The following is a 26,615-nucleotide window of genomic DNA, read 5'->3' on the forward strand; positions in this document are numbered from 1 at the left end:
GCCTGGGAGGGGGTGGGGTGCGTGCCGTCTCCATGGCAACACTTCCTCAAGTCCTCCGAGAACCGAGCTAGCTAGGCCGGGGGCCTAACCCCACCCGCGCGGCCCCTGCCCTAACCCTTTCCGACAGGTACCGAGTGAGGACGGAGGGCAGACAGCTAACCGGCTCTCGTGGAGACACCCCTGCGGAGCGCCGTATGCAAATGTTATTATTTGCATATGCAAATATGCAAATACGCCGGCCCTGGTCAGGGCGGCAGGTGGCGAGGAGCGGGAAGGTGTGGGGAAGGGAGCAGAAGGAGACGAGGAGTTTGGGGACCTGAGAGCGGACCCAGTGAGAGGCAGGCTGGGGTGGTCGCTGGAGTGGGGCAGGCGTGTGTGGGGGGTCTTGAGCTCGATGCCGGGTGGGGGAGGGTCGGCTTGGCCAGCCAGGAGCTCCTCTTCTCGTCTGCCCGTTGTCTGCCAGGACTGAGGTTGGCACCGCCTAGCAAGGTTGGCAGCGGGAGCCCGGGCACCATCTGCTGCTGGCGGGGGGAGGGCAGAGGCTCAGCTGGGCTAGGGAAGAGGAGGGCCTGGGACGGGCGCGCCCCCCTTCCAGAAGGCTGAGGTGTGATGGGGGTAGGGAGGCACAGAAGAAGACTGCAGAACTGGGTTCAGTTTTCTGTTCCCTTTGCCCTTGATGGTCCTGGATGCCTGAGGGGGTGGAGGCGGAGTCATTAAAGAAGACCCCCCTTTAATCGCGATTGAGCTGGGATAGGAGCAGATCACAGGCAAACACACACACCAACCACACGCAAATCAAGCCTTCTGTCCTTATCCTTCCTTGAAATCTACCTACCAGGAATGTATGAAGGGAGGGACCGCGAGGGCTCGGGTCGTCTCTATTCATCAAGGTCTGAGGGACTCAAAATCAGAGCCCCCCGAGATCCTCGAGAGCCCCCCGCCAATGCAAAGGCAAAACCAATTTACTGGCTCATTGGGCGGCAATGCTGGTGTGCGGATGCCGAGAAGCAGGGAGAGCGGCTGTTCTCCCCCAACACTCGGGGGGCGCCCCCCTCCCTAGCCTCACTGAGCCGGCAGCTGTCCCTAATTAGAGCGGCGGTTTAATTGGATTTATCAGCAGTTAATAGGAAATTAAGCAAAGGGCCCGAGAGAAGGGGGGCGGGAAAAGCGGGGAAACAGGCTGTGCTGGACTAGAAGGAGGGGTGCTAGGGTACCAGGGGTGGGGACATGTGACCCAGTGTCCCGATCGAGCCCCATGGTCACACCCTCCCGTCAGTACTTACCAAGACTGTTAAGTCCTGGCCCGCGGGCCGGAGACAGGTCCCCAGAGAGGGCGGCAGGCGTGACAGCGACCCTATGTGAGCTCCCAGCGCCCTCCATCCCGTAAGCGGCGCCCGGGTGATGGATGATACTGCCGCACGCTGCAAAGGTCATAAGTCTGGGCCAAGGAGCAGACTGAATTGAAAACAGATCCGAGGAAGGGCCGGTACTGGGGTACAAGACAACCCGCACCCCAACCTCTTCCACTGCCCACTCCACTCAGCGCGCGCGCGCGCACACACACACACACACACACACGTGCCCCTTGAAGTTGGAAGACTGAGCAGCACGGGGGGAAAAGGCAGAGTACAGAGTGACCCTCTCTATAAACCCCACCAGCAGCAGTGTTGGGGATCCTGAGAATCTCCTGGTGCAGCTCCAGTGTTCCCTTTAGGCTCTCCCTCCACCAAACTGCCCGATTTGGGTCAGTGGGATCCGCCGGGTCTGCTACTCAGGGGCGGCCCAACGTCGGCACCACCCGCCCTAGGGGCCAGTCAAGGAAGCTTGCAGGCAGCTAAGCCCTGGTGCACGGGCCTCCTAGTCCACAGCCCCAGGCGCCTCCTGTCACCAAGACCTCATTATACTGCTAGGCTAACAAGGCCTGCTCCGGAGACCCTGATGACTTCCCTGCCACATTCCACCCCGCAGGGCACAGATGGCAACTCTTGCATATGCTAAGGTGTGCTAGCCTCTGAGTGGGTGTGGGTGGTCTCTCCGTGCCCCTGGCAATTATAGACGTCTGTATCCCCGGCGTGTGGTTTGTGTGTCCGTTTGTTCCCTGGGTATGTGAGGTGTGTCTACCTGAGCCCCAGGTGTGTCCGACTCTGTGACCGAGTGTGTGTCTGTGCCCCTGAGTGTGTCTATATCTGTCGGGTTTGTCCACTTCCCCGTCCCCAGCTCCCATCTGGGAGATTTTGCCCGGGTGTGCCTCCGCGTGGGGGCGTTTCCGTGCGTCTCCGCCTGCAGGTCTGTGTATGTGTGAAAATCAGGAAGAGCCAGCGGGGAGTGTGTGTTGCTATCGCGTCTCCGCCTGCAGGTATGTGTGTCTCGGTGACAGTGCGTAGGCGTGCGCCTGGGTGTGAGCCGCGCGGCGGCGTGTAGCCGAATGACAGTGTGACGCACGTGCGCGCGCGCGTGTGTGTGCGCGCGCGCCGGGGTGAGTCTCCCGCCCCCACTCCTTCCTTTCCCCATTTCTATTCCTCTGTCCTCTCCCGGCCAGCTCGGCTTCGCCGTCCGCATCATCTCCATCCATTATTGAAGAAACAGCCGCGTCCGCTCCAATCACATCAACACCCCCACCCCCTCTCCGTTCCGCTCGCCCCGCGGCCCCTCTGAGTGCTGAGGAGAGGGGAAGCCAAGGCGCGGTGGGGGCGCCGGGTGGGAATGGGCTTATGACCCTTGCCCCAAGCCCGGCCAGGAGCCGGGACGCCGGGGTCCCCGGCGGAGAGCGCTTTGCATAAACAGATGTCGCGGGCGTCTTTGTCTCACTCGTTCGCTCACCGCGCAGCTCCCGGCTCCGCTTCTGTCTGGCTGATGCAATCATGATCACCTCGGTGCCTCGGGATCCGGCGCCCTTAATAATGGCAGAGGGGGTCAGGGGCCCCGGGGCTCCCGAGCAGATATGCTGGGCCCTGTGTCTTCCCTCCCGGGCGCCCCTCCACGTCCCACAGCCGCAGCGGGAAGACCAACGCTGCGTGGAGGTGACCAGGAGGAGGACCCCGGGCACTGAGGAGGAGGACCCCGGGCAGTGCCCTGAGGCGTCCCCGGGCTGCCCTGTTGGGCTGCTGCAGTCCCCAGAGGCAGCAACCCAGAGAATAGGAATAGAGCTGGGGAATGGGGTTGGGGAGAGACAAAGACAGAGACAAAGAGAGGCATTAGTAAAGAGAGACACAGTGAGATGGAGAGATGCGGAGGGAGGGAGCGAGACACAGAGAGACACAGAAACCGAAGCAGAGGGACAAAGCCAGGTAGGGAAGGCAGCAAGAGGGAGAGCAGACAGACACAGCCAGAATAGGGAAGAGAGAGATGGACATACCCAGAGACAGGAAGCAGACAGACCGCCCGAACAAGAGGCAGAAAGAAGGGCAGACAGAGGCTAGGACAGGCCAGGTCAGAGGGCTTAGGGCAATCTCGAATCTGCAGCCCAGAAGCAGAGATGAAGCCCCCGCCTCCCCGGCCCCCAGGCATCTGAGGCTGCCCAACCCCAGAAGAGGAACCCGCCTGAACCCTGGGTGCCGATTGTGGCTGGCGAGATAGGAGCTTCCGCGTCCCCTCTCCGCCCTCCGGTCCCATCTCACACCAGAAGAGTGGAGGCTGCGGGACCCACTGTCTTGGCGGCGGGAGTGGCGGAGTGACGGGTTGGGCGTGGACGGACACTCTAGGCACCAACTTAGCGGCCCGAACGCCGGGAGTGCAGGGTCGGCACTGCCCGACAGGGGGTGCCCAAGGCCTCTTCCCCGAGCTTGGGGGACGCTCGGCCTCCAGGGGGCGCCCGAGCCCACGGCCCCTCCAACACGCTCGATCCGCTAAGTCCCGCTGCCTTTGATCCGCTGTGCAGCCAGAGCGCGGACTGGGATCCTGGTGCGGGTTAGCGCTTGGAGTCCAGTCCCAGCGGGATCCCGGGCCGCGCCTAATCTGCGGCTAATGACTTCTGCGGTCCCTCACCCCACTGGGCCAACGTGGCCTGAGTCCTCGTGGTGGGAAAGTGTGGGGAGCGAGGGGAGATGGGATCCGGAACCCAAGGAGTCCTGTGTTCCAGATCGGCCCCATGGGCCAAGAGCCAGAGACTGGAACCAAAGATGGAAGGGGGCTTAGAAATAAATTCACAGAGACAGGGACCAGAAGCAGGAGAAGGGTCAAAGAGTGGCGAAGAGGCGGAGCGGAGGCAATAATATAACGTTGCATCTCGGTGAGCGGGGCGGAGGCCCAAGGCCGTAGGGACAGCGGCGGCTCTGGAAAAGGAGAGCGACAGAGAATTTGGGACCTGGCCGGGGTCACCGGAACTCAGAACAAAGGGCACAAGGAAGCAGGCGAGGGCCCGTGAGCAAAGGCGCAAGGACCAGGCGCCCCTTCCGGCGTCCTGGCTCCCCAGCTGTGCCACAGAGAACCAGATGTGCAGCCCAGCTGTGCGGCCGCTCAAGTTTGAACCCTGGGATTGCTTTTTGGTCCCAGAGACTGGAGGGCTGGGGTGCGCGGGTGACAGGACACGCCCTCCCTTCCTGGGCCCTGGAGGCGCGGGCTCTCTGGGAGGGCTGGGCTGCTGGAGACTCTGACAGCCCGTCAGCCCCGCTCCCCCGCCCCCCACACACATCGCAGCGAGTCTCTGTCTCTTTGTTCTCGCCGTGTCTCTGACACTTTATCTCATTATCCGCCGGAGGGAGGCGGAGAGCCCGGGACCCCGCAGCCTAATTACAGCCGCGCTTGTCAGAGTAGGGGGCGGCGGAAGTATCAGCGCGAAGAAAAGGGAGGGGGACCCTAGAAAGCGCCCTCTCCCTCTCTGTACCCCGACGATCCCAGCGACGGGTGCATAGCTCGCTCCCGCCCGCGCCCTCCACAGGGCGGGCTCTGGAGGGGGAGGTGGGGGGTGCTCTGCAGGATCGGCTGCGAGGAGGGAGGGGGTGGTGGAGGTTATCGTGGGAGTGGGGAGAGATATTAGGACTCGGTTCCTACGTCCCTAAGACCCAAATTCCCCAGAGACGGGGGCTGTGAGCCTCCCCACCCCAGCAGCATAGCACACACCTGAGATGGTTGAGGACAGGAGAGAATCGCTTGCAGTTCTGTGTCTGTGTCTTGTTCTCTTTCAGCATCTGTCTGATCTTTCCTGTTTCTCCCACTCCATTCCCTTCCTCTCCATCCCACAGCCAGAGGAAGGGGATGGCCTCCGTGGAGGGCCCCACCTTTACCCTACCCCAGGTAGGCAGAGCAAGCAAGTCTCTCAAGCCCCACTGCCATGATTGTAGTAGAATAAATAAACTGGCATATTCTATCCTGATCCTGAGCCATGATGAACATACACCTGGTTCTTCTAGCCTCCAACCGCGATTACAGTCCAACCACAACCTGAAGAAACCACTCAGAATAAGAGGGGCTGGGGGAGCTTTATGGTGTGGGCCTGTGTTCCTCCTTCCCCCACTACACTGTGGAGGGGACAGAACCAGGGTTCTCAGGACCCGCTCCTGGACGGCTCTAAGGGTGTCAGGGAAGTGCTGCACATGCCCTCACGGGCCCTAGCCCCTCCTGGTCCCACCTGTGAACACTCCACACATGCATTTTGCTAAGTGCCTGTCCCATGGCCATGCATCCTCCCACATCTTATGGGGTCGTATGCCAGTGAGGTCCTTCCCTCAGATGCCAAAAGCCCCAAGAATGATGGTGTCGCTTGGTCCAGGTGCAGGCATATGGAGGAGAGAGTCAGACAGCAGAAACCACTTGGCTCCCAGACAATTCCCCTACAGGCTTTGGGCCTGGAATTGAGGAGAAAGTGAGCTAAGTCGGGGTGGGGTGAGTCCAAAGAAGCACGGGCTGGGCCAAGCTACGCTGCTCTGGGCTGGGCTGATCCCTCCCCACTCAGGGGCGGGACCCCAGGAGGAGGGAGAGGACAGAGCCACTGGAGAGTACCAGACTGGAAAAACGATATGGCAGGAGCCAGTCTTGGGGCCCGCTTCTACCGGCAGATCAAAAGACATCCGGGGGTGAGTCCCAACCTCAGAACCTCTAACTCCTAACTCTCCTGCTGCCCCACCCTCCAAATCCCCCAGTGCCTTGCCTTGTGCCCAGGTCCCTCAGCGCTCCTATTCTTCCCCTAAGGTTGCCCCAGTCTCTCTCCGAAATGTCCCTGTGTCCCACAAATCTACTACCTTGGACAGGATCGCTGTAGGGTGAGGGAGACCATGCCAGGAAATACGGTTGTAGGAGATTCCAGGGAGGGAGCACAAGACCCGGGGTGGGGTTGGGGTGGGCAGAAAGCTTGTAAAGGGTGACTGGGAACTGCAGGGAGACGGCTGACCCCAAAAGTGCTCTCCGTCTTCCTCGCAGATCATCCCGATGATCGGCTTAACCTGCCTGGGCATGGGCAGCGCTGCGCTCTACTTGCTGCGACTCGCCCTTCGCAGCCCCGACGTCTGGTAAAGGCCGGGCTTGGGATGCTCACGGGGGCCTGGGTGAGGCAAGATGGGGTGGAAATAGGCGGCCCTAGTGGGGATCCCGTGCCCTGCTGCATGCACCTTCGAGTGTACCGACCAGCATCTCAGGGCTGGAGCCCACTGCTGACCTGGGAGACCTCCGTATCCCCTCCAGCCCACCTGGCCGGTCACTCCTCAGCTTGGCCCGCCCTGAAATGCGGAACCCGCGCCTCTCCCCGCCTGGTTGCCATGACGACGCCGCTCAGCCAGCGGCGGGCTCCGGCTTTTGGGTACCTCTAAGTCCTCACCAGAGCACTGGGGGTATGGCCGGGTGAGCTGCTGGGGGTGGCACTGGGGACCAGTGTGGGGCGGAGATTTCATACCCGGCCCGCAGAGGGGGTCCGGAAGTGAAAGGCGCACCCATGGCTTTATAATTCCTGGCACACCACCAGAAACCCAGCCCCACGGGATCTCTGTCTGATTCCCACGACTCTGCTCTTAGGGTTAACCTAGGGTGGCAGGTAGCAAGTGGGAGTCCCTGGGCCCCGTTGTCAGTTTGTCACCCAGCCCCATGCTGACAATGGTGACAGGCTTCTTGTCTCACTTGTCAGCACCTGCTAATATGACCGTTCCTTTGTCAGTCTCTGGGAAATGGGACCCCCAGGGCAGAAGGCGGAGGTACTGGGGTGGGGCCAGAGCCTCTGGCTGGAACTTGGGGGTCAAATTGGGTTACAGAGTCCTGGGTTCCAGGGAGGAGACCCTAACCCTCCCCCTCCTGCTCCACAGCTGGGACAGAAAGAACAACCCGGAGCCCTGGAACCGCCTGAGCCCCAATGACCAATACAAGGTACCTCTCGATGGCTCTAGGGTTGCCTCCCATCCTCTTATCTCCTGGTCCTGGCACCCACAACTCCCATACTAGAAGCAAAGGGAGGCTTGGGGCACTCAGCGCAACCCCCTTTCCCTCTCCTCTTAGTTCCTTGCAGTTTCCACTGACTATAAGAAGCTAAAGAAGGACCGGCCAGACTTCTAAGCCAGGCTGGGCTGCCAGTGCCATGCAAACCACGGACAGCCAGCCCATCCACTTCTTCCACTCCTCCCCCCAGGCCCCAAGGCGTCAGTCCGGCCACCCTGTCCTGCTCCTGCTTACACAGGCCGGGTTCCCACGCAGAGGGGAGGCTGCTCCACTCCTACTCTCCTCCCTTGCTCCCAGCAGCGGAAGCGCCTCTGACCCTTGGCTTGAGTCCCATGTGGGGGAGGAGGAGGCAGGCAGCACCAGCAGGGGTCCACCAAAAGAGCCCAGACCAGCCCCTCTGCCCTCCTACCCGGGCCTCGAAGGGTGTGGCACAGGCTACGTGTTGAGCGTGGCCTACGTGCGCCAACAAGAAGCAGGGGCCTCTGAGTGCCAAGCGACGTGGCGGGCTCCAAGTTAGCCCAGGCTCTGGGAGCCAGCCCAGGGGCGGCGCTGCTCAGCTTGGGCTGGTCCAGGGCCTGCCCAGGCCGGGGGACCTTTGCCTCCCGAGGTGCAGCGCACTCCTCCCCTGCCCAAGCCTACTGCCTCCCGCTGCCACCAGTGCCCCCTCCAGCCCCACACCTGGGCCTCCCCCTGCCGCTCCCCTCCCTTGCTCCCCTCCCTTGCTCCCCTCTGTCCCCAGGGATCAAACAGAGGCAGCCGTGGGCAAAATACAATTTCATTTAACAAATTGAATTTGCTGCGCCTGCTAATCACGTCTGGTGTCGGCTCTGATCAGAGACAGAAAGAGGAGGCTGCAGCCCCGGGGGTCCTTGTGGTAGAGGTGGTGGGAGGGGAGCGGTGTACACATTGAGGGAGACAAATCACTGTTTGGCCCAGGGGACCCCACCCACAGTAATGGAAACTCAGGGCAGGTTAGCATTTTATTAGATAAAAACAGGAAGGAGGGTGCCTACCCACCCCTGCCTGCCACTGGCTCTGAAGGGCACTCCCCAACTTCCCCAAGAAAGAGCACGCATCTCTGACACTGTGATCATGACAGGGGTTCAAACAGAAAGTGCCTGGGCCCTCCTTCTAAGTCTTGTTACCAAAAAAGGAAAAAGAAAATATCTTCTCAGTTACAAATTCTGGGAAGGGGGACTATACCTGGCTCTTGCCCTAAGTGAGAGGTCTTCCCTCCTGCACCAAAAAATAGAAAGGCTTTCTATTTCACTGGCCCAGGTAGGGGGAGGGAGAGTAACTTCCAGTCTGTGGGCCTCATTTCCCAGGTGCCTTCAATGCTCATCAAAACCAGGCATGGGGAAGGCCCTGGCAAACTGCTCCACCCGTTGCCTGAGGTCGGCCAGACGCTGACTTGTTTCTGAGTCCTTGAGCAGGAAGGATTTGAAATCCTGGAGCTTGGCTAGAGAGAGAGGGTGAGGAAACAAGAGCTCTAGGGAAGGCAGTGAGATCAGCTGGGGGAGGGAGCAGACAGTGAGTGGGAACTGGCTGGCCCGGGGCTCCTTCTTGCTCACTCACCAGTCTTGCTCTTCACCTCTAAGCCAATGTCGACTCCTTCATCTATAAAGTCCACAACTCTCCGGAAGTCATCCTCACGGAACTGTCGAGAAGTTAAGGCCGGGGCCCCTGAAATGAGGCACAAGGGGAGGGATGAGCATAGCCCAAGGTCACCTGGCAGTCATCCAGCACGGGAGCCCCTTCCCTCCTCAAACCCCAGGTCTCACCAAGCCGCAGGCCCCCCGGTGTGATGGCACTTCGGTCTCCAGGACAGGTGTTCTTGTTGGCAGTGATGGATACAAGCTCTAGCACCCGCTCAGCCCGAGCTCCATCCAGGCCCTTGGGCCGCAGGTCCACCAGCACCAGGTGGTTGTCAGTACCACCTAAGGTGGGTCAGAAATGGGGAGTGGTGAGTCCTGGGCCTCTGCCTGGAGCTACCGAGGCCCTCACCCATCCCCTGCTGGCTTACCTGATACCAGTGAGTAGCCTCGCTCTAGCAGGGCATCTGCCATGGCCCGAGCATTCTTCAGAACCTGCAGGGAGTACTCCCGGAACATGGGGGTGCAGGCCTGGAGATGAGACAGTAGCAGCTGTGACCCTAGGCCTGGACCCAAGCCCTGCACTACCCTCTGGCCCTGCACCCTCAGCATAGCTTTGCGATCCCAGTCTTGACCCCTTCCATCCTGGCATTTCCCTTCCATCAGCCCCAGCATCAGTTAGCAAGGTGCAGGGTCTAAGCCTCCAGGCCATTGCCCCCCCACATCCTACAAAGACAGGATCCCCAACCTGCTTTAGGGCCACAGCTACTGCAGCAATGGCATGATTGTGGGGGCCCCCTTGCAGGGATGGGAACACGGCAAAGTTGATTCGGTCCTCAAATGTGTAAGGGATCTCCCGGCCAGTCTTGGGGTCCACAGCCTTCACCCCTTTCCGGTAGAAGATGAGCCCTGACCTGTGTGCGAGGTGGGTGGTCAGAGTCTAAGCTGAAAAGAAGGACAAGGGACAGAGAAGGCAGAGGAAGCTGGCAGACCTGGGCCCCAAGGGCACACCTCACGTGGGCTTGCTACACTGGATTCCAGTGGTAGAGGGAATCAGCCCCTCAATCCCATCCCCAAATCCCCTGCCAGGGCATGGCCACCATGGGCAAAAGAAGGAGGAGTGTCACAGACGGGGCAGGAGTCTTAAGGGCTGCAGGTGGGAATGAATTCCTCTCAGGTCCAGGCCAACAGTGCCCCAGGAATAGGCCTGAAGGCAGGGAAAGGCAAGGCCCGACCTCAGGGAGCCTGACCTGGCCCCTCGAAGAGTCTTGTGAGTAGTGGTGGTGACGATGTCCGCATGCTTGAAGGGCGAGGGAATCACCTTGGCAGCCACCAGGCCACTGATGTGGGCCATGTCTGCCAGCAGGTGTGCTTTGACTTCATCACACACCTGGGCAGGTACAGAGGCAAGGCCTCAGCCTGGGGAGGGCCCGGAGAGGCCTGCCCAAGGCTGCCCTCCTCCCACACCTCCTCACTACCCCCTGGGGAGGTGCCCAGTCTCCAGCCCCCCACCAACCTCTCTCATGCGGGCATAGTCAATGAGGCGAGCATAGGCGCTGGTGCCAGCTATGATGAGCCGCGGTCGGAAAAGTCGAGCAGTCAGTGCCAGCTGGTCATAGTCAATGAGGCCAGTTTTGGGCTGGACAGACACACAAACAGCTAAAGCCCTGAGAAGGAAGCAGGGAAGCTCACTCCTCCTTGACCCTAAGGACGGCCTAGTGCTCCAGTCCCTCAGCTTCTCCGGGGAGGACCACCACCAGGGCCAAGAGCCCCTCCCCACACCCTAGAGCACTCACGTTGAGCTTATAGGGCATAGACTCGAAGAAGATGGACGTGGCTGATATCCGCTTGACGTCAGACATGTAGCCGTGGGTGAGACTGGGAAGTGAGAGGAAGTAAGGAGGCCTGGGTGGAAGGACCCCCAGACTTACCGCTCCCTTCAACTCCACAGTTCTCTGTCCCCAGAACACCAGTCCTAGTACACACTGCCTCACTGCTCTGTCCACTCTGTGGTAGGCACTATAACTGGGATCTTATCTTCCTCATCCACTGTGACATGCAGGACAGGGCAAGGCCTGTTCCATCTCTATGGTCCACAATATAGTAGGTATTCAATAAATAACTCCTTTCCCACACCAATGCTGCCCGCCAAGACCATCAGCCAGCCCATCCATACTCACTGGCCCCCATCGGGCAGGTCCAGCCCCATGATCCGGTCGTGAGGTTGCAGAAGGGCTGTGTAGACGGCCAGGTTGGCTGGGGACCCGGAGTAGGGCTGGACATTGACTCCCCACTGTGCAGGATCCAGGTCAAAGGCTTCCAAGGCCCGGCGCTGGCACAGCAGCTCAATTTCATCCACCACCTCTGCTCCCCCATAGTATCTGCCGTGGGAGAGGGGTAATGAGGGCACAGAGAAAGGACTCTCAACCATCAGCAAAGGACTGGGAAGTTCACTCCTCAATGAACACTGGGAAGGTACAGGTGGGTTCCCCCACTGGGAGCACCATCCCTGACACTGCCCTCCAGCCCTCACCTCTTGCCAGGATAACCCTCCGAGTACTTGTTGTTCAGACAGGACCCCAGGGCCTCCAGCGCAGCTCGGCTGCAGAAGTTCTGGGGTGGTGGGGGGCAATGTCAGAAGGTATTGAGCCCCTTCCCCTGGACTCCCACAGTCCCTCCCTGCCAGAGCCAGAGCTGAAAGCGGGAGTACTCCCTGCAGAAAGCTCCATTCACTCAGCACCAGGCCTGGGGCAAAGCCAGAGGCAGCATTCTCAGAAACCCAGCTGCCATGAGCGGTGGCCCCTCAATGCCACCTACGCACTCAGACTTGTGCTTCTAGCCTCCTCCTTCCTCATAGGAGGAAGGAAGGAAGAGATCAGATGAGACTGTAGGGACCCTGGAGGCTCCCTAAATGCTCCAACCCCATAAACTGGACTTCCACTGCCTTTGCTTGAGGGAGATAAGAAAGGAAGATAAAGCCCAAAGAAAGGTCCTGAGTGTGAAAGGGGGTTTTGGAGAAATATCAGTTAAGATAACTTTGTTACTTCCTGCACCCATGGTGGCCCAACCCCTGCCCATCTCCCCAGGTCCCACCTCTGAGGCAATGAGCTCCAGGCCACGACACTGCCTGTCCTTCTCCCTCTGCAGCAACTCCCACATCTCAGGATCACTGTCCGACAGGCTCTCCTGGCCTGTCCAGCCCCTGTTTGCTTCCCCAGTCTGAGTCTGGGCTGCCTTGCTGTGCTGAGCCCGAATGGCCATCCTGACCAGCTGCCCACATCTCTGCAAAGGCTGGAGGCAGGAAAAGTCAGGGTGAAATCACAACAGTCCAGACAAACCGTCTCCCAGCCACCCTCACTCATGCTTCTAAGGCCACACCGAGCTGCCAGTTGTCCAGCCAGCCTGTTTCAGTTCTCACTACCCCCACCTCCACCTTCAAAAGCCAGTTCTGGAGCCAAGCTTGAGATCAACGTCCAGGGGGTGGTTCTGACTTGCTCCATTCACTGCACCGCACCTCAGAAATCTCCCACCACCTCACTCCATGAACCACTCTGCAAAGCTTGTCCTCCAAAAGCCTATGTCTCCCCAACTCCAGAGAGGGCCACTGAGATTCCAGAACCTTCCCACCCACAGGAACAAGAGGGTCTTCCTGCAGGGCACCATAAACTGATACCCCAGTCAGCGGGGGAAGAGGCAGAGTTGGCAAGGGCTGAGGCCACAGATTGTAGAGCAATGGAGGTGGGAGGGTAGACCTTTTCCAGTCCCTGAGGAAGAGCTGTGTGGGAGTGGCGGGGGTGGGGATCTGTCCGAGAGTAAGCCAATACCCTTTCCCCTTACTTAGCCCCCTACCCGTTCCACCTCCTTCCAGCCCTCACTGCCGCCGGGACCCCTGCCTGATGCAAGCAGTGAGGCTCGGTTGCATCATCTGCAGGGCTCAGAGCTGGCCGGAAAGGCTCAGCTTGTGAGGCCAGGCCGAAAACTCCGCTCATTAGCGACCACGGGGTCCGCGGGGCATCCGGGGCTGTCCTCTACCCTAATGCCACGTGAAATGGGCGGTCACGAGGCCCTGGGGCGTCTGATCGCCAGAATGAGGACAGGCTCGCAGTTAACTCCACGCGCGCCCAGGGGTCTTGGGGATTCCCTAGTTACACGTCCGCTCCCTGAGGCCCCAGTCCACGTGCGTGGAAAAGCCATGAGAAACCCAGAGTTTGTGACTAGGAACTAAGGTAGGAGAAGAGCTTCCTTTCCACTGATTACCCAGCGTCTGGAGCCCCATTCTTACCCGAGTCGCCCAGAACAAAGAGAAGTACAGCATCGCAACTCGGAAGTCGCAGGAGGTCCAGCCACCAACTCTGGTCTAGGGCAGCAAGCTGTCGGAAGACGACCGTTCGGAGAACGCATGCGCGAGAAGAGGGCGCTGAGACGCCAAGGCTAACGGGAGGAATCTACGCATGCGTAGTGGTGGCCCCTTTGTGGCCTTTTGGGAATTGTAGTTCTCCCCGCTCCCCGCTTTTTTCTCTACGATTCCCGTCTGCAGCCCCAGGGTTAGAGGCCCTTGCCTGGGGAAAAAAACAAAAACAAAAACAGAGGTCCAGTGCCGCCCCCTCTCCTTACTGTCCTGAAGCTTTTCAGGGTTTTCCCTCTGCTTGTAGTCAAGACAAACGTTTATAGGGTGCCTACTGAATATCTAGCTAGCATTATTAGACTCCAGGAGATCTGGGCCCCCACACAAGATAGAGAGCTATGGAGCACTGGAAAGCACCATAGTTTAGAAGGGTCGGACACCTGACTTCAAGTTCTGGCTCTGGGACTAGTGCATTAGCCTATGTGGGCTTCAGTTTCCTCCCTGGTAAAGCCACAAGAAAATACTGTGTGATGAGGATTCAATGAGGCTTTTCCTGTGAACATGGGCTGTGACGGATTGTCCTCCCCTCTTACTCTGACCCACAGACCTGCCTCCTCCATGGCATCTCCTCTTTCTCCTCAAACATCTGGGAGCAGAGGAAGGCACCCCTCCTGTTGTTCATTTGTCGCATTTTGTTACCTGTCCATCTCTTGATGTCGCAGGAGTCAGTGGGCTCTCCTTTTTTCCGCAGGGCTATAGGTCTTGGAGACTGGAAGGGATCTTCCTTTTAGCCTAACTTCATCCAGACGAAACCCTTGGGAATGGGATTTATCAACCCCTCCAGGAGTAGGTTCCCAAACCTCGGCATCAGAATGGGTTGGAAAATATGATATAAACATGAGTGTGGGGTCTGTCTTCAGAGGTTCTAATTCAATGGATCTCAAAGAGTAGAATTTGCCCACTTACGCTGTCACACAACTAAACCTCTCCTCAGTGGTTCTGATAAGCCAAGTTTTTTTTTTAATTAAAAAAAATGTTTATGGGCCGGGCGCGGTGGCTCACGTTTGTAATCCCAGCACTTTGGGAGGCCGAGGCGGGCGGATCACGAGGTCAGGAGATCGAGACCACAGTGAAACCCCGTCTCTACTAAAAATACAAAAAATTAGCCGGGCATGGTGGCGGGCGCCTGTAGTCCCAGCTACTCGGAGAGGCTGAGGCAGGAGAATGGCGTGAACCCGGGAGGCGGAGCTTGCAGTGAGCCGAGATTGCGCCATTGCACTCCAGCCTGGGCGATAGAGCGAGACTCCGTCTCAAAAAAAAAAAAAAAAAAAAAAAATGTTTTTGGCCGGGCATGGTGGCTCATGCCTGTAATCCCAGCACTTTTGGAGGCCAAGGCAGGAGGATCTCTTGAGGCCAGGAGTTCTAAACCAGCCTGGTCAACATAGTGAGACCCTATCTCTACAAAAGAAAAAATTTAAAATTAGCTAGGCATGGTGGTATGTGCATGCAGTCCCAGCTACTGGGAAGGTTGAGGTAGGAGGGTCACTTGAGCCCGGGGGTTCAAGGTGAGCCATGATCAAGCCACTGCACTCCAGCCTGAGCGAGAGAGCAAGACTGTCTTAAAAAAAAAAAAAAAAAAATTGTTTTTTTTTTGAGATGGAGTCTCATTCTGTCACCCAGGCTGGAGTGCAGTGGCATGATCTTCACTCACTGCAACCTCTGCCTCTGGGTTCAAACAATTCTCCCTGCCTCAGCCTCCTCAGTAGCTGGGATTACAGGCGCCCACCACCACTTCCGGCTAATTTTTATATTTTTTAGTAGAGACGGGGTTTCACCATGTTGGTCAGGCTGATCTGGAACTCCTGACCTCAGGTGATCCGCCTGCCTTGGCCTCCCAAAGTTCTGGGATTACAGGTGTGAACCACCGCGCCTGGCCAAAAAAATTGTTTTTAAAAGGCCAGTCAAGTGAAGCAGTGGGAGTGAAGAAGAAACAAAGAAATCTGTAACTGATTGTGATCAATTAGTTATAAACATCACTGCACTTGGACCAGCCTGTTAAACAGCGGTTTTGCGAATCATTGCCTTATGTAGCAATGTTACTCTATGCCATGCATTCCATAGCCCTGGAGATACATGAAGAGCTCACTGGCTGCTAGGATACCAAGGGGTGAACAGGTAACAAAGTGTGACAAGTGCAATGACAGACAGACACACCTAACTCTGCTCTCAGATGTCCAGTTGTATGAGGAAGAGGAGGAGAAGGCAAAGGAAGAGGGGAGGACAATCCAGCACAGCAGCATGTTCACAGGAAAAGCCTCACTGAATCCCCACCACACACTATTTTACTGTGGCTTTACAAGTGAGGAAACTAAGGCCCAGATGGGCGAATTTGTTAATTCCAGCCGTTCCCACCTGGCTCTCATACCAGCCCTTAGAAATCTCCCCTTAGCCGGAACCTCCTTCCCTGCCACTCTAGGCTCAGCTCTTCTCAGGTGTTTCCAGCAATAAGCCTGGTGTTAGGAGACTTCCGGGTTCTTCTGCTTTTGGCCAATCTCGGATCCAGAACCATTCCTGATCTCCCTCCTCTTTTCAGTTGACCCTGTTATTCAGCCAGCCAGCCAGCAGATATTTATTTTCTGCCTACTGACTTTTCACTCCCAGATATGTCTGGGTCAGACCCCGTGTCTGACTTAGTTTCGGGCTGGAGCCAGTGGGCAAGCCCCTGGGGAACACTGCCCTCCCAGTGGGCACCCTGACCCCGGACTCCAGGCGAAGATGAGGAGTTTCTCGGTGCCTCAGCTTGTCCGCACCGCACCCCCTCCCTCCTCCAGCCAGGGGTCCCAAGGGGAGGGGGCGGCTGAGCGGAGAACCGCTAATGAAGCCGCAGCCAATTAACGCCCAGGCCAGGGTCGGGGGGCGGATAAAATTAGCAGCCTCGGCTGCAGGAGGGAGCCGGAGGCGGGGGTTGGGGGAGGGTGGGCAGCTGGCTAAAGGGGGCCGTGTTTGCTAGTGGCAAGTAGCGGCCACGGGCCCCGCCCTCCAAACCCGCGCTGGTCCCTTCCCCCACCCCCTCATCCCAAAGCTCCCTCCCTACCTCCTCCGTCTGCAAACTCAGCGCCCACGAAATTAGGAAGGAAAAGGAAGATCGATGACTCCAGATGCCGCGAACACCGTTCCTCCTCCCTCCCAACCTGCCACCTCCCGCCGGCCCCGCGGAGCTTAGCAGGTTGTCAGCGCTCTGCCTACACTGTCCCTGTCCATCCTATTCAAGGTCTTACACCTCCTTCCCCAAATCGTCCGCCGGTGATCCCTACTCAGGTCTCATCTCCATCCCACTTGCTGCAGCTTCCCTTCGCCCACCTCAGGGAGGAGAATCCCAATCTCAGGCGGGGCTCCTACCCCGAGGGTAACCCTCAGCTCTCTTTGATCCGGTCTTTGGTGACTTCCAAGGTGCTAGCTCTGTCAGTCTTCGTCCTGGTTTCCCCACGAGCCGCTGAGGGAGAAGGCCTTGGCCAGGTCTCTACGATATAGAAGCCCCACGCCACCTCCCCATTCCCTACAAAGGTCTCACACAGGCGTGTACTGGATTTCACTTTATTTTGTTCCCTTTCCCGTCTGTTTTGGCGTAAAAAAATACCACCGAGAGGAAGCAGCAGGAGAGGGCAGGTGGAGCTGGACTGCCTGGACTGGAGGGGGGCGGGCAGGGGCCGGGGGCGGAGCCAGCGCCTCAGCCCAGGGGTTCTGCTTCCGGTACCCTAATAGGGTTTGGAGGAAAAGGGGACAGGCATATGGCAGGCAGAAAGGTGGGAGGACAGACCGAGGTTTTTAGGCCTTTACAGTCTTAGGCGGGGCAGGGTGGAGCAGGACAAGCGCTGGGGGATGGGAAAGTCAGGGTGGGGTGAGGGTGCCAGGACAGGAGTTATTAAAGCTGAGGGGAAAGGGAATGCCGAGCCTAGCGCCAAGGGTGAAAAGGGGACCCACTGTGGACCTAGGGGACATTGGGACCGCCTCCAAGCCCCGCCTATTCTGGGGCCGCACTCTTATCCCTTTCACTTTGGGGTGTATTGGAGGGGGCTACCCCAGCCTTGCGGGCACTCCGCATAAGGAAAAGGGCACCCACGCTAGCTGAGGGTCCCGAGAGGCCGTTCCCCTCCGCCCCCAGAGTGGAAGGAGTGGGCGACATGGCCACAGGAGCGGCAGAACACCGGGAAGGGGGTCCCAACTAGCGAGGCTGGGATTTGGCGGGAGGCTCGGGGCTGTGGCTTGGGAGGGGCGCTATCCGAAGTAGGGGTGCTCACTCTGGAAGTTATAGTCTGGGCACACCTTCTGCACCAGTTTGTAGTCAAAGCTGAGGAAAGAGACGAAGATACAGATGACTTTGAAGGGCTTGGCACAGAGCCAGGCGGCCTGGCTCTGCGTGTGCTCGGTGAAGCACACCTGCGATGGGTCGTACAGGCACGGTCGGTGCTTGCGCGCGCGGTTTGTCTTCTCATACTCCACGTGGCAATTGAAAGCGCGTGACTCTTTGGCCCCAGGCACTCCCAACGCTCCCCCAAGCGGCCCCGCCAGTGCGCCCCCGAGGGAGCCCCCAAGCCCCGGCCCCGCCGCTGCTGCTGCCATCCCCAGCGGGGGCCCCAGCCCAGGAAGCACCCCCTCCAGGGTGAGCGTAGACTGCAGAGGGTGGGGGACAGGCCCGGGCAGCCAGACTCCTCCGAACTCGACACGCTTGGAGGGCGGCACGATGCTGACACTGAGGTTGCCCAAGCTGGACGAGTTGTGGCGGAAATACACACTGAAGGTACCGTTCACATGGTCCACGATCTTGCCGGTCACCAGCAGCGAAAACTTGAGGGTATGCACCCGAAAGTAGAAGTCCCCCCAGCCGAAGATCTTTTTGGCGCGGGCCGCCTTGATGGACGGCTTCCTCTTGGTGCGCTGCGCCGGCAACGCCCCGGCTGCCCCTGCCCGGGCCAGCGCCCCCGTGTGGTTGGTCGGCCAGGCCCAGCTCCAGGCGCGGCCCGCGCCTAGGCCGTCGGAAGACCTTGGCGCTGGGAGCTGCTGGCCGGGGGCACCCGCTCCGGCCGCGGCGGGGCGCAGCCCCAGGTACTGCGGCCTTCCGGACTCTGGTATCTGGGCACTGACGGCCTGTGCACGAAGAAAGAGGAGAGAGAGACGCTGGGGTTGTCCCCCGCCATCCCGCCAGAGCCCTGTCGACACCAGCCCCTTTCCACAGCCGCTAGGAGACCAAATGGAACCACGCAGTCCCGCAGGGGACAGGGAGCGTGCCTTGGAGGAGAACTGCAGCTCTTTCAAGCCATGTAGTCTTGGCCCAGTCACTTCATCGATCTGGGCCTCAGTTTGTACATCTGTGAAATGACGTCAAGAACCCTCGTGTGCCCACAGAGCTCCAATGAGGGCCAAAAACCCAAAGCCAGTATGAACATGAGTAGGGAGTGGAGCTCTGGATCCTGGCTCGTCTTTCCTGGCCCAGCACCTGGTTGGTTCCAGTAATGAGCCAGGGAGGGACTGGACTCTGAGCAAACTGAGCCAGGGAGGCTGTGACCACGTTAACATCCAGCATCAAGAAAGAGGCGCTGGCCCGGCACACGCAGTGACTCACGCCTGTAATCCCAGCACTTTGGGGGGCTGAGGTGGTCAGATTGCCTGAGGTCAGCAGTTCAGTTCGAGACCAGCCTGGCCAACATGGAGAAACCTCATCTCTACTAATATTAGGCGGGCATTGTGGGGTGCGCCTGTAGTCCCAGCTACTGGAGAGGCTGAGGTGGAAGAATCACTTGAACCTGGTAGGTGGAGGTTGCAGTGAGCCTAGATCGCACCACTGCACTCCAGCCTGGGCGACAGAGCGAGACTCCCTCTCAGAAAAAAAAAAAAAGAAAAAAAAAGAAAAGAAAAAAGTAAAGGAAAAGAAAAACAAAGAGGCTCCAAGACCTCAGAGAGCAGAGCCCCCACCTGGGCCTCAGCCCCAATTGGCCTGCAAGGAGTGAGTGCTGGGAACCAGTTGAGCAGAGGAGGAAAGCCTGGGTATCCCTCCCAGTTGCCAGTGCTCCACTCTGGTGGAGGCCGCCTGGCCATTCTTTTCCTGGGCTCCAAGGGGGCTGAGGAGCCCCCTCCGGCTCCCACCCGTTCTATGTGTCTCAGGTGGCCACTGATCTTGGAGATAGCACGGGCTCGAGGACAAGATGGATCGAGAGGCAGGAGTGGCCTGGCCAGGCCCAGGCCATCAATTATCTGGGGTAGGGGTGAGTGGGGGTGGCCGGGAGTGAAGGAGACAAGAAAGGAAGCAAGAGGAAGAAATATGGAGATGCCGCTCCAGCGAGGGGAGCAGGCGAGAGAGGAGCTGCATGTCAGAGTGTGTCAGTCAGCCTGAGCTAGCCACCACCGGCGAGTGCTGTGGCCCTGACTGTGCACAGGTCCCATGGGGGAGGCGGTACCATGTGTGTCAGCCTGGGGTTCTGGTGTCTCCGTTAGCCCCAAATGGTTGTGTGTGTGGCCTGTACATGTGTGTATGGCTGTGGTGGCTGTGTGGGTGTGTGTCTGGATGCCCATGGTTATGAGTCTGAGGAGCCTGTGTGTGTGTGGCTGCTTGTCGTGGCTGCATGTCTGTTGTGTAAATCGGTGGTGACTGTGTATGTGCCTGGATTGGCTGGGTGTGTGTGTCAATCTGTGGAGTGGTGTCTGTGTGACTGGTGTGGTTATGTGTCTGGGTTGGCTATATGGCTGTGTATAGCGGTCTGAGAGTAGCTATATGTGGTTGTCTGGAGGTGTCACCTTTCCTGTGTGAGCCCCTGTCATCCTCTGCCCAAGTGTCAAGCTCTTTTTAAAGGGGGTGTATCCGTAGTCACAGAACAAGTGTGGTCTTGCTGTGTTCCAACAGGGGTGACATATATGCATGTCAATTGTATCTGAGTGGTCTCTGGGGAGGTGTCCCACACTGGCCTGCAGGCTGTGCTGTGGGTAGGTAAGGAGGCCAGGAAGCATGGGTGCCCCCCTCTGTTTGCCCACACCCATGTGTACACACACAGTGTCACTGGGGACAGGAACAGCAGAGCCAAGCTGCTGGGCTAGAATCTCCACCGCCTGGTCCTCGTCCCTGCTGCACTGCGATCCCGGGTTATTAATGCTGCCACCACCCGCTCGTCATGCATATTTATCGCCCCCCTCATTCCCCCTCCCATCCATCCCTCCTCTCAGCCCAGGTGAGGGGGCGGGGGCAGCAAGAATGATTGACTCCCACAGACAGGCTTAAGCCAGCAGCTAACACCTGGAGGGTGGGCCTGAGAGGGGGTGGAGGGAGGGGTCCCAGGGTACAGTGGGAGGGAGAAGAGGCCCCAGAAGTGGGCTTGGAGAAGGCAGGGCCTGAACCTGAGAGAGGGCATTGGGGGAGGGGGGTTAGGTTTCCTGGGAAAGCCAAAGGGTGGGCCATTTGAACTCTGGTCCCTAATCTCACCCAACCGCTGTTCTTTCCAGAAGCCCAGTCATCCAGGTCCCCTCTATCCCCATGCCATCAGATGTTATAACCCCAAATGCCTCCAAGCCATCTCCTCCCAGCAGACCAGAGCACCCCTATGTCTTGTATCCGGTCAGAACCTGGCTGGGGTGATTCAGGCCAGTGACTTCTACCAAGCAGGGGCAGGGGGTAGAAGTCAGGGGCAGGGGGAGGGGAGGAGGTTCAGCAGGGTATGGAGAGGTTCCAGGGTGTCACCCCCATCCCTGGTCTCAGACAAAGTGCCGTCTGTGCTTCTCTGATCCTGGCGAATCCCCTGGCTTTGGGTACTCCCGCCCCCACCCACTACCGTAGACAGCCAAGATAAAAAGGAAGAGTTGGGGGGGGGGCACGGTTGAAGCGACCTTGTGGGGGAGTTCGGACAGGGAGGGGTGAGAGTCTGTGAGGAAACGAGCCGAGAAATGGGAACATGGAATAAAATAAAATAAAATCCTCCCTCTGGCTCCCTTGATTGCTTGTGCTCTCTCTCCCTCTCTTGCGCTGTTTTTCCATCTCTCCCTCCCCATTCTCTCAGTCTGTTTTGTCTCTCAGTCTCTTTTCTCACTGTCTCTGTCTCAAATTTCCTCCTCCCATGATTCTGATTTTCTCCCTCTTTCTGTCTGTGGCTCTCTCTCGCCGTCCTTCAGGTTGTCTGTCTCCAGCGACATGGGGGGAGGTGGGGGAGTTGGGAAGGCAGGTGGTAAGGAGCTCCTCTCTGCCCAGAGCTCTTGTCGCCCACCTCCATGGCTGAGGGTGGGAGCAGGATGTTGCCCGAGGAGGGGTCCCCCTTGCTCCAGAGCTGGCTTAATTAAGCTAATTGGGCGCGGTGACATTTGCGGAGGGGAGAGGCTAGCGCCGCTGTCGGTGCGGGGGCGGGGTGGAGGTGCTTGGCAGCTGGGGGGTTCAGCAGGCTCCTTCAGGCCCATTGGGGAGCGGGGAGAGCTGCACCAGGAGTGCTTTGCCCCCGAGGCAGCAGGCCCACGCACCTGCAGGGAGTTGATGTGGCCTCCTGCTATTGGGGGCAACAAACTCCACTTCAGGGAGTGGCTCTTTGGGGATGACACTGCTGGGATTGGGGGAGGATCAGGCTGTCAGCCCCCCAGCCGCATTGCAGGGTGCACCTCCCCTGGGCCTCCAGGCTGGCCCATTGCTTTTCCCCTACCACCTGGGTCAGGCAGGGTGCTCCCAGGATCTGGCCGGGGGAAGGGACAGTACCCTATGGTTGGGGAAGGGACAGTCCAGGCCTGGGCTGGGGAAGGGGAGAAAAGAGCATCCTGAGCCCCTGCACCTAGAAAGAGGCAGGGGGGCCGCAGTCGGGGCCAGTGGAGTCTGGCTGGGAACCAGGGATAGAGATGTGGGTGAGGACAGAGGTGGGGTGGACAGGACAGCCTGGGGTGAGGACTGAGACAGAGAGGGAGGGGGACTGGGATTGGGGACTGGCAGGCACAGATATAGGGTACAGGGATGAGGATACAATAAGGATAGGCCTGGGGACAGGGATGAGAAGCAGGATAGAAATGGTGGCCAGGCGTGGGGCAGAGACAGAGATGTGGATGGGGTAAGGACCAGAGGAATGAAGATGGGCTACAGAACAGTCCAGGAAGCAGCATGGGGACAGGAATGGTGGATGAGGGATAGGCACAGGGGACAGGCAGGGATGGAGTCGGGGTGAGGCAAAACAGAGATGGGGGATGGGGATGGTTACTGGGCAGAAACAGGGATGGATGCAGAGACCCAGGAGATGGGGATGGGAGACTCAAACGAAGACTGGAATGGCAAATGGGGGACAAGGGAAGACATAGGAGACGAGGACAGAGACAGGGGCTGAGGACAGGTATGAGAAAGGAGCCAGAGGGCAAGGCAAAGACCAGGCAGGATCAGGCTGTGGGAGGGGGCCAGGCAGGGTGAAGCGAAGACACCTCTTTCCAGACCCTACCACTGCATGAGGGGGCGGGCACTGCTGGTGGGGTGGGGTAGGCTCTGCCCTTGGGCTGGACGCCCCCTCCCTCTACCCCTGCCTGCCTGCCTGCCTTCTCTCGGCCTGCCGCGCAAGGCTCACCGTTATCTGAATTTTTATTTTATTTTATTTTATTTTATTTCTCTGCTTCCTAGAGCCAGCGCGGTCCCCGCGGGAACGGCTGCCCCCCGCCCCCCGCCCCGTGCCTCACTTTATTATTGCAATAAATGTGCCTATAAAGGCGCCGGCTCCGGGGCGCGGTGGGGGTTGGGGGGAGCCGCGGAGCGGGGATGTAATTTCCCGAAGCCGGAGCCGGAGGGGGAGTGGGCGGGGTGGAGGTGGAGGAGGGGCAGGCGGGGGAGAGGGGGAGCCTCGCCAATTTCCAGCGCTCAAGGCAGCGCTCCCTGCTCCCCATCCCCACTGGGCAGCTGCTTCCCACCCCACGCCCTGCGACTCCTCCTGCGCCTGAGCCCTGGGACCCTCTCCTATGACCCTGCCCCCTCTCTGTTGCCCTGTCCCTCACGGATCCCACACATCTTGAGTTGCAGGGCTAGGTCCAAAGTTCCCCATCTCCTTGCCAATTACTCCATCTCTGACCCCTGTGAGGTCCTCCCACTTACCTGCTTTCTTTAGACGTTTGTTTTGTCTCTCTCCAATTACCTCGTCCCTGACCCTGCTTTGCCTTGCTTCTGTCCTTATTACCTCACCTCTTCCCCAGTCACCCCGCTCCTGGGTCTCCAGCTCCTCAACCCATCCCAACCCTGACACTCTAAATTCTCCTTTCTGACGCATGCCCCTCCTATTAGGAATGTGAGGCTTCCACTGCAGGCTCTGGCCCAAGGGAGCTGTCACAGCAGGCCCTCCCCTGTCCCCCTGGCCCAGCTGCGGCCCCTGATTACCCCCAAATCCCCGCCAGCAGCTCTGGGCCCTAGCCCAGGCTGTGCGTGCCTAAGTGGCCCAGCCAGAGATTAGCTGGGGGGCTAGAGGAGGGTGTGGAGGCAGGAGGGGGTAGCTGGCTGAGGGGCTTCGGCCAGCCAGCTCTGAGAGAATCAGACCTAATCCTTTCCTGAGGCGGGATAGAGCTGGCAGGTCCCACAGGGCCCCGCCCCTGCCCTCCCCTAGCTAATTAGTAATTAGTGATTAGTGATTAGTGACTATTGATCGCCTGCTGCTTCTCCCAGTAGCCAGCTGCTTTGGCAAGGGGTCAGGGAGACAGAGAGAGAGGGAAAGGAGTCAGCGACTGTATGAGAAAGATCCTGAAGAATCCCTGGCTGAGAGGCCAGAACCCCAGAGGCAGTGGAAGCCACGAGTCCCAGGCTCTGAGAGATGGGAAGCCTGGAGTGAGGAGGAAGGGAGAGAAACCTAGAGGAGGGTGAGCAAGCAGGACGGGAGAGGCAGAGGTGTCAGCCATTCATGGTTAGGGTTGCCAGAGTTGCCCTGTAAACTGTCCCCTAGCCACCTCTTACCCAGGATCAGCCTCACCTTTTGCCCACTCCCAGTGCTGGCACCAAGACACCCCTAAGCACCCACACACATAAGCCACAGACAGATACATAAACACATCCTGAGGCTCACAATCTCACAGCACACTCAAATGCACTCACAATCACAAGCACACAGAAACACACTCACAAACCCCAGAGACTCATACAGACAACACATGGGCCCCAGCACACAGATGCACCAGAAACCCCAGGGTATACATGTGCATACGCCACACTCACAAGTGCACAGAAGCACACACAGGTATTTGGACACACAAACACTCCTATACCCACACCTCCCCATGCAGTTATACATATTCACACACCCGCAGTGTGTACACACGTAAACACATTCTCACATGCACATAAGCTGGGCTAACCAGCAGATCCACTCTCCTCGTTGACTCCAACACGGAGGCCCCACAGCTGCAGCTCACACACACACACTCAGATGGATCCCATTGCTCATATCCTCACGCTCACTCTCCCTCAAGTCTCCACCAGATGTTTCATTCCCCCTCAGGGGCCAAAGGAAATTAAACCAGATCTGTCCACAGGGGAGTTTATTTGCCGGGGAGAGTGGAGATGAGGTGGGAGGAAGTGGAAAGGAGGGGCAAGGGAATGCCATACCTACCACCTCTTGACCCCAGGCCTTCACACATGGGTGGGTGGGAGGTAAGGCACAGACCCCCCCACCCCTCCAGTCCACTAAGGACAGAGCTGGGCAGCAAGTCCCTAAGAAGCTCCTGCTAGTGGAAGCAGTTTTCATGGAGGGGCTCCTCTGCCTACCTTCCAGCCCCTCAAGGTCACCAGGCAGGGCTGGGAGGGCCAGAGAGCTCTAATGCTAGCTTCACTGGGGCAGCCCCTGCCCTGCTGGAGTTTGCCAAATGTGATTTGGCTGAGCAGGCAGAGGTCCAAGTGTTGGAGGAAGAAATACACCCCTTCTAGACTCTACAGGGGCTGAGGGTACAGAGAGTGAGGGTTTGGGGAACGACCTGCCTGCCCCCAAACTAGGTAGGTCACAGTTGGGGGTCAGAAAACAGGGAAGCCATAGGCAGGGGAGGCTGGTAGAAGGAAAATGGGGGACTGGGGCCTGGGCCCCCCATTGCGGGCACACACCAGGGGCATAGGCAGATGGCTGCACTGTAAGGCAGGCACTGGCACTCACTCATGCAAAGCCAACACCCCACACCACACCAGTATACACATGTACCCTTGGCCCCAGTACTGGACCAAGCCTAGCTTCCCTGGACACATGAACACAGGTGCACACGGTGACCCACGCCCTCCGCCCAGCACATATGAGCACACCATGTTCGCAGGTTGAAGCCTCCAAGTCAGGAAGGAGGCAAATCAAGTCTGAGTCTCCTTAGCCTCTGGCTCTTCGCCCGAGAGCCTCAGGGAAAGAGGCCTTGGAGTGGGGTTAGAGGCAGGGAGGGCATGGGAGGAGAGACCCCCGTTCCAGACAGCCTCCCCCTTCAGTGGGGCATGAGAGGGGGGTGTGTCGGTGAGGTCGTGCAGGGGAGATGGTGTCTCCGTGGGAAATGTGATGGGAGGCTGGCTGTAGCCAAGTTCAGCCGTGTCTGCCTGAGTCCGTGTGTGCGCGTGTGCTCGGGCCATGGATGCTCCCGACACAGAGCCCACCTGGCATGGTGACAAGTGCAGAAAAGAGAAATGGGAAGGCGGGGGTGGAGGGGTGGAAAGACAGACAGACAGTGAGGCAGGCGAGCGAGACTGGCGCGGAAAGACGGCAAGGCTGACACTCTGCTGGCTTGTCTGTCTGTCTCGCACTCCCGCTCTGTCTGGCGCACTCGCGGGTCGGGCTTCGTCCCCTCCCCCGCCGCGCCTGAAGTCGGCTGCGAGGGGGACCTCCGCCCGGCACCCTCTCCAAGCCTCAGCCAACTTGCGCTAGGAGAGTACCCGTCCTGAATCGGGCAGTCTGTCTGTCCGCGTCCCCCGCGCCGCGCAAACTTGGGACGCTCGGAGCTGGGGGCGGGGCGGGCGCACGGAGCCCCTCGCACACTGGGACCTTCGCGTCCCGGACCTCCGCGCTCGCGCCCCAGCCCTGCCCACCCTTACCTTCCTAAGGAGCCACGGGCCAAAGAGCAAGAGGAACCATTCCGGGAGCAGCCTCATCTTCTCTGGCGGCTGAGCGGGGCAGGCCGGGCGGGTCCCGGGCAGGCGGGAGCCAGGCCTAGGGGCTCAGGGCTCCAGGCGGGCGGCGGGGCGGCTGCGGGAGCGGCGGGAGCGGCGGCGCGGCCCGCGGACTGGGCGCGAGGCGCGGAGCCGGCGCTGGGGGCGGGGCGCGGGCGGGGGAGAAAGTTGGGTCTGACTCCGCGGGAGGGGGGCGGGGCTCCGCGGCGCTCCAATCCCGGCC

The 26,615-nt window shown here is 59.2% G+C and overlaps 4 protein-coding genes across 11 annotated transcripts; 1 reads left to right on the forward strand and 3 right to left on the reverse strand.

Annotated features, from left to right (window-relative positions):
- Positions 1 to 6: 6 nt before the first annotated feature.
- LOC116480875 (uncharacterized) lies at positions 7 to 4,014 on the reverse strand. Of its 2 annotated transcripts, none has more exons than XM_032173310.2 (4): positions 3,356 to 4,005; positions 2,821 to 3,146; positions 1,284 to 1,421; positions 7 to 521 (listed from the first exon to the last, which is right to left on the reverse strand). In XM_032173310.2, exons 1-4 carry the CDS (start codon positions 3,610 to 3,612, stop codon positions 85 to 87), a joined length of 1,158 nt encoding a protein of 385 aa, XP_032029201.1. In that variant the 5' UTR covers positions 3,613 to 4,005; the 3' UTR covers positions 7 to 84. The 2 variants fall into 2 exon arrangements, with proteins under 2 accessions (XP_032029201.1, XP_032029203.1); XM_032173312.2 differs by having other exon boundaries at positions 386 to 690; positions 3,356 to 4,014.
- On the forward strand, positions 1,687 to 8,149 carry NDUFA4L2 (NDUFA4 mitochondrial complex associated like 2). Of its 2 annotated transcripts, XM_032173316.2 has the most exons (6): positions 1,687 to 2,356; positions 5,891 to 6,011; positions 6,355 to 6,443; positions 6,616 to 6,771; positions 7,227 to 7,287; positions 7,417 to 8,131. In XM_032173316.2, the coding sequence occupies exons 1-6, from the start codon at positions 2,295 to 2,297 to the stop codon at positions 7,471 to 7,473; spliced, it is 546 nt and encodes a 181-aa protein (XP_032029207.1). In that variant the 5' UTR covers positions 1,687 to 2,294; the 3' UTR covers positions 7,474 to 8,131. The 2 variants fall into 2 exon arrangements, with proteins under 2 accessions (XP_032029207.1, XP_058282220.1); XM_058426237.1 differs by lacking the exons at positions 1,687 to 2,356; positions 6,616 to 6,771 and having other exon boundaries at positions 4,044 to 6,011; positions 7,417 to 8,149.
- On the reverse strand, positions 8,116 to 13,335 carry SHMT2 (serine hydroxymethyltransferase 2). 6 transcript variants are annotated; one of them, XM_032173304.2, is made up of 12 exons: positions 13,231 to 13,335; positions 12,042 to 12,239; positions 11,482 to 11,561; positions 11,129 to 11,329; positions 10,745 to 10,826; positions 10,465 to 10,587; positions 10,199 to 10,338; positions 9,697 to 9,862; positions 9,380 to 9,479; positions 9,138 to 9,293; positions 8,932 to 9,039; positions 8,116 to 8,815 (listed from the first exon to the last, which is right to left on the reverse strand). In XM_032173304.2, exons 1-12 carry the CDS (start codon positions 13,261 to 13,263, stop codon positions 8,688 to 8,690), a joined length of 1,515 nt encoding a protein of 504 aa, XP_032029195.1. In that variant the 5' UTR covers positions 13,264 to 13,335; the 3' UTR covers positions 8,116 to 8,687. The 6 variants fall into 6 exon arrangements, with proteins under 6 accessions (XP_032029195.1, XP_032029196.1, XP_032029194.2 ...); XM_032173305.2 differs by lacking the exon at positions 13,231 to 13,335 and adding an exon at positions 12,798 to 12,886; XM_032173303.2 differs by lacking the exon at positions 11,482 to 11,561 and having other exon boundaries at positions 13,231 to 13,329.
- A 3,536-nt stretch (positions 13,336 to 16,871) lies between these two features.
- On the reverse strand, positions 16,872 to 26,532 carry NXPH4 (neurexophilin 4). The gene is made up of 2 exons (XM_032173319.1): positions 26,318 to 26,532; positions 16,872 to 18,438 (listed from the first exon to the last, which is right to left on the reverse strand). Exons 1-2 carry the CDS (start codon positions 26,372 to 26,374, stop codon positions 17,569 to 17,571), a joined length of 927 nt encoding a protein of 308 aa, XP_032029210.1. The 5' UTR covers positions 26,375 to 26,532; the 3' UTR covers positions 16,872 to 17,568.
- Between the last annotated feature and the right edge of the window lie 83 nt (positions 26,533 to 26,615).

This window comes from Hylobates moloch, unplaced genomic scaffold (genome assembly GCF_009828535.3).
Source record: "Hylobates moloch isolate HMO894 unplaced genomic scaffold, HMol_V3 SCAFFOLD_13, whole genome shotgun sequence".
Lineage (NCBI taxonomy): Eukaryota > Metazoa > Chordata > Mammalia > Primates > Hylobatidae > Hylobates > Hylobates moloch.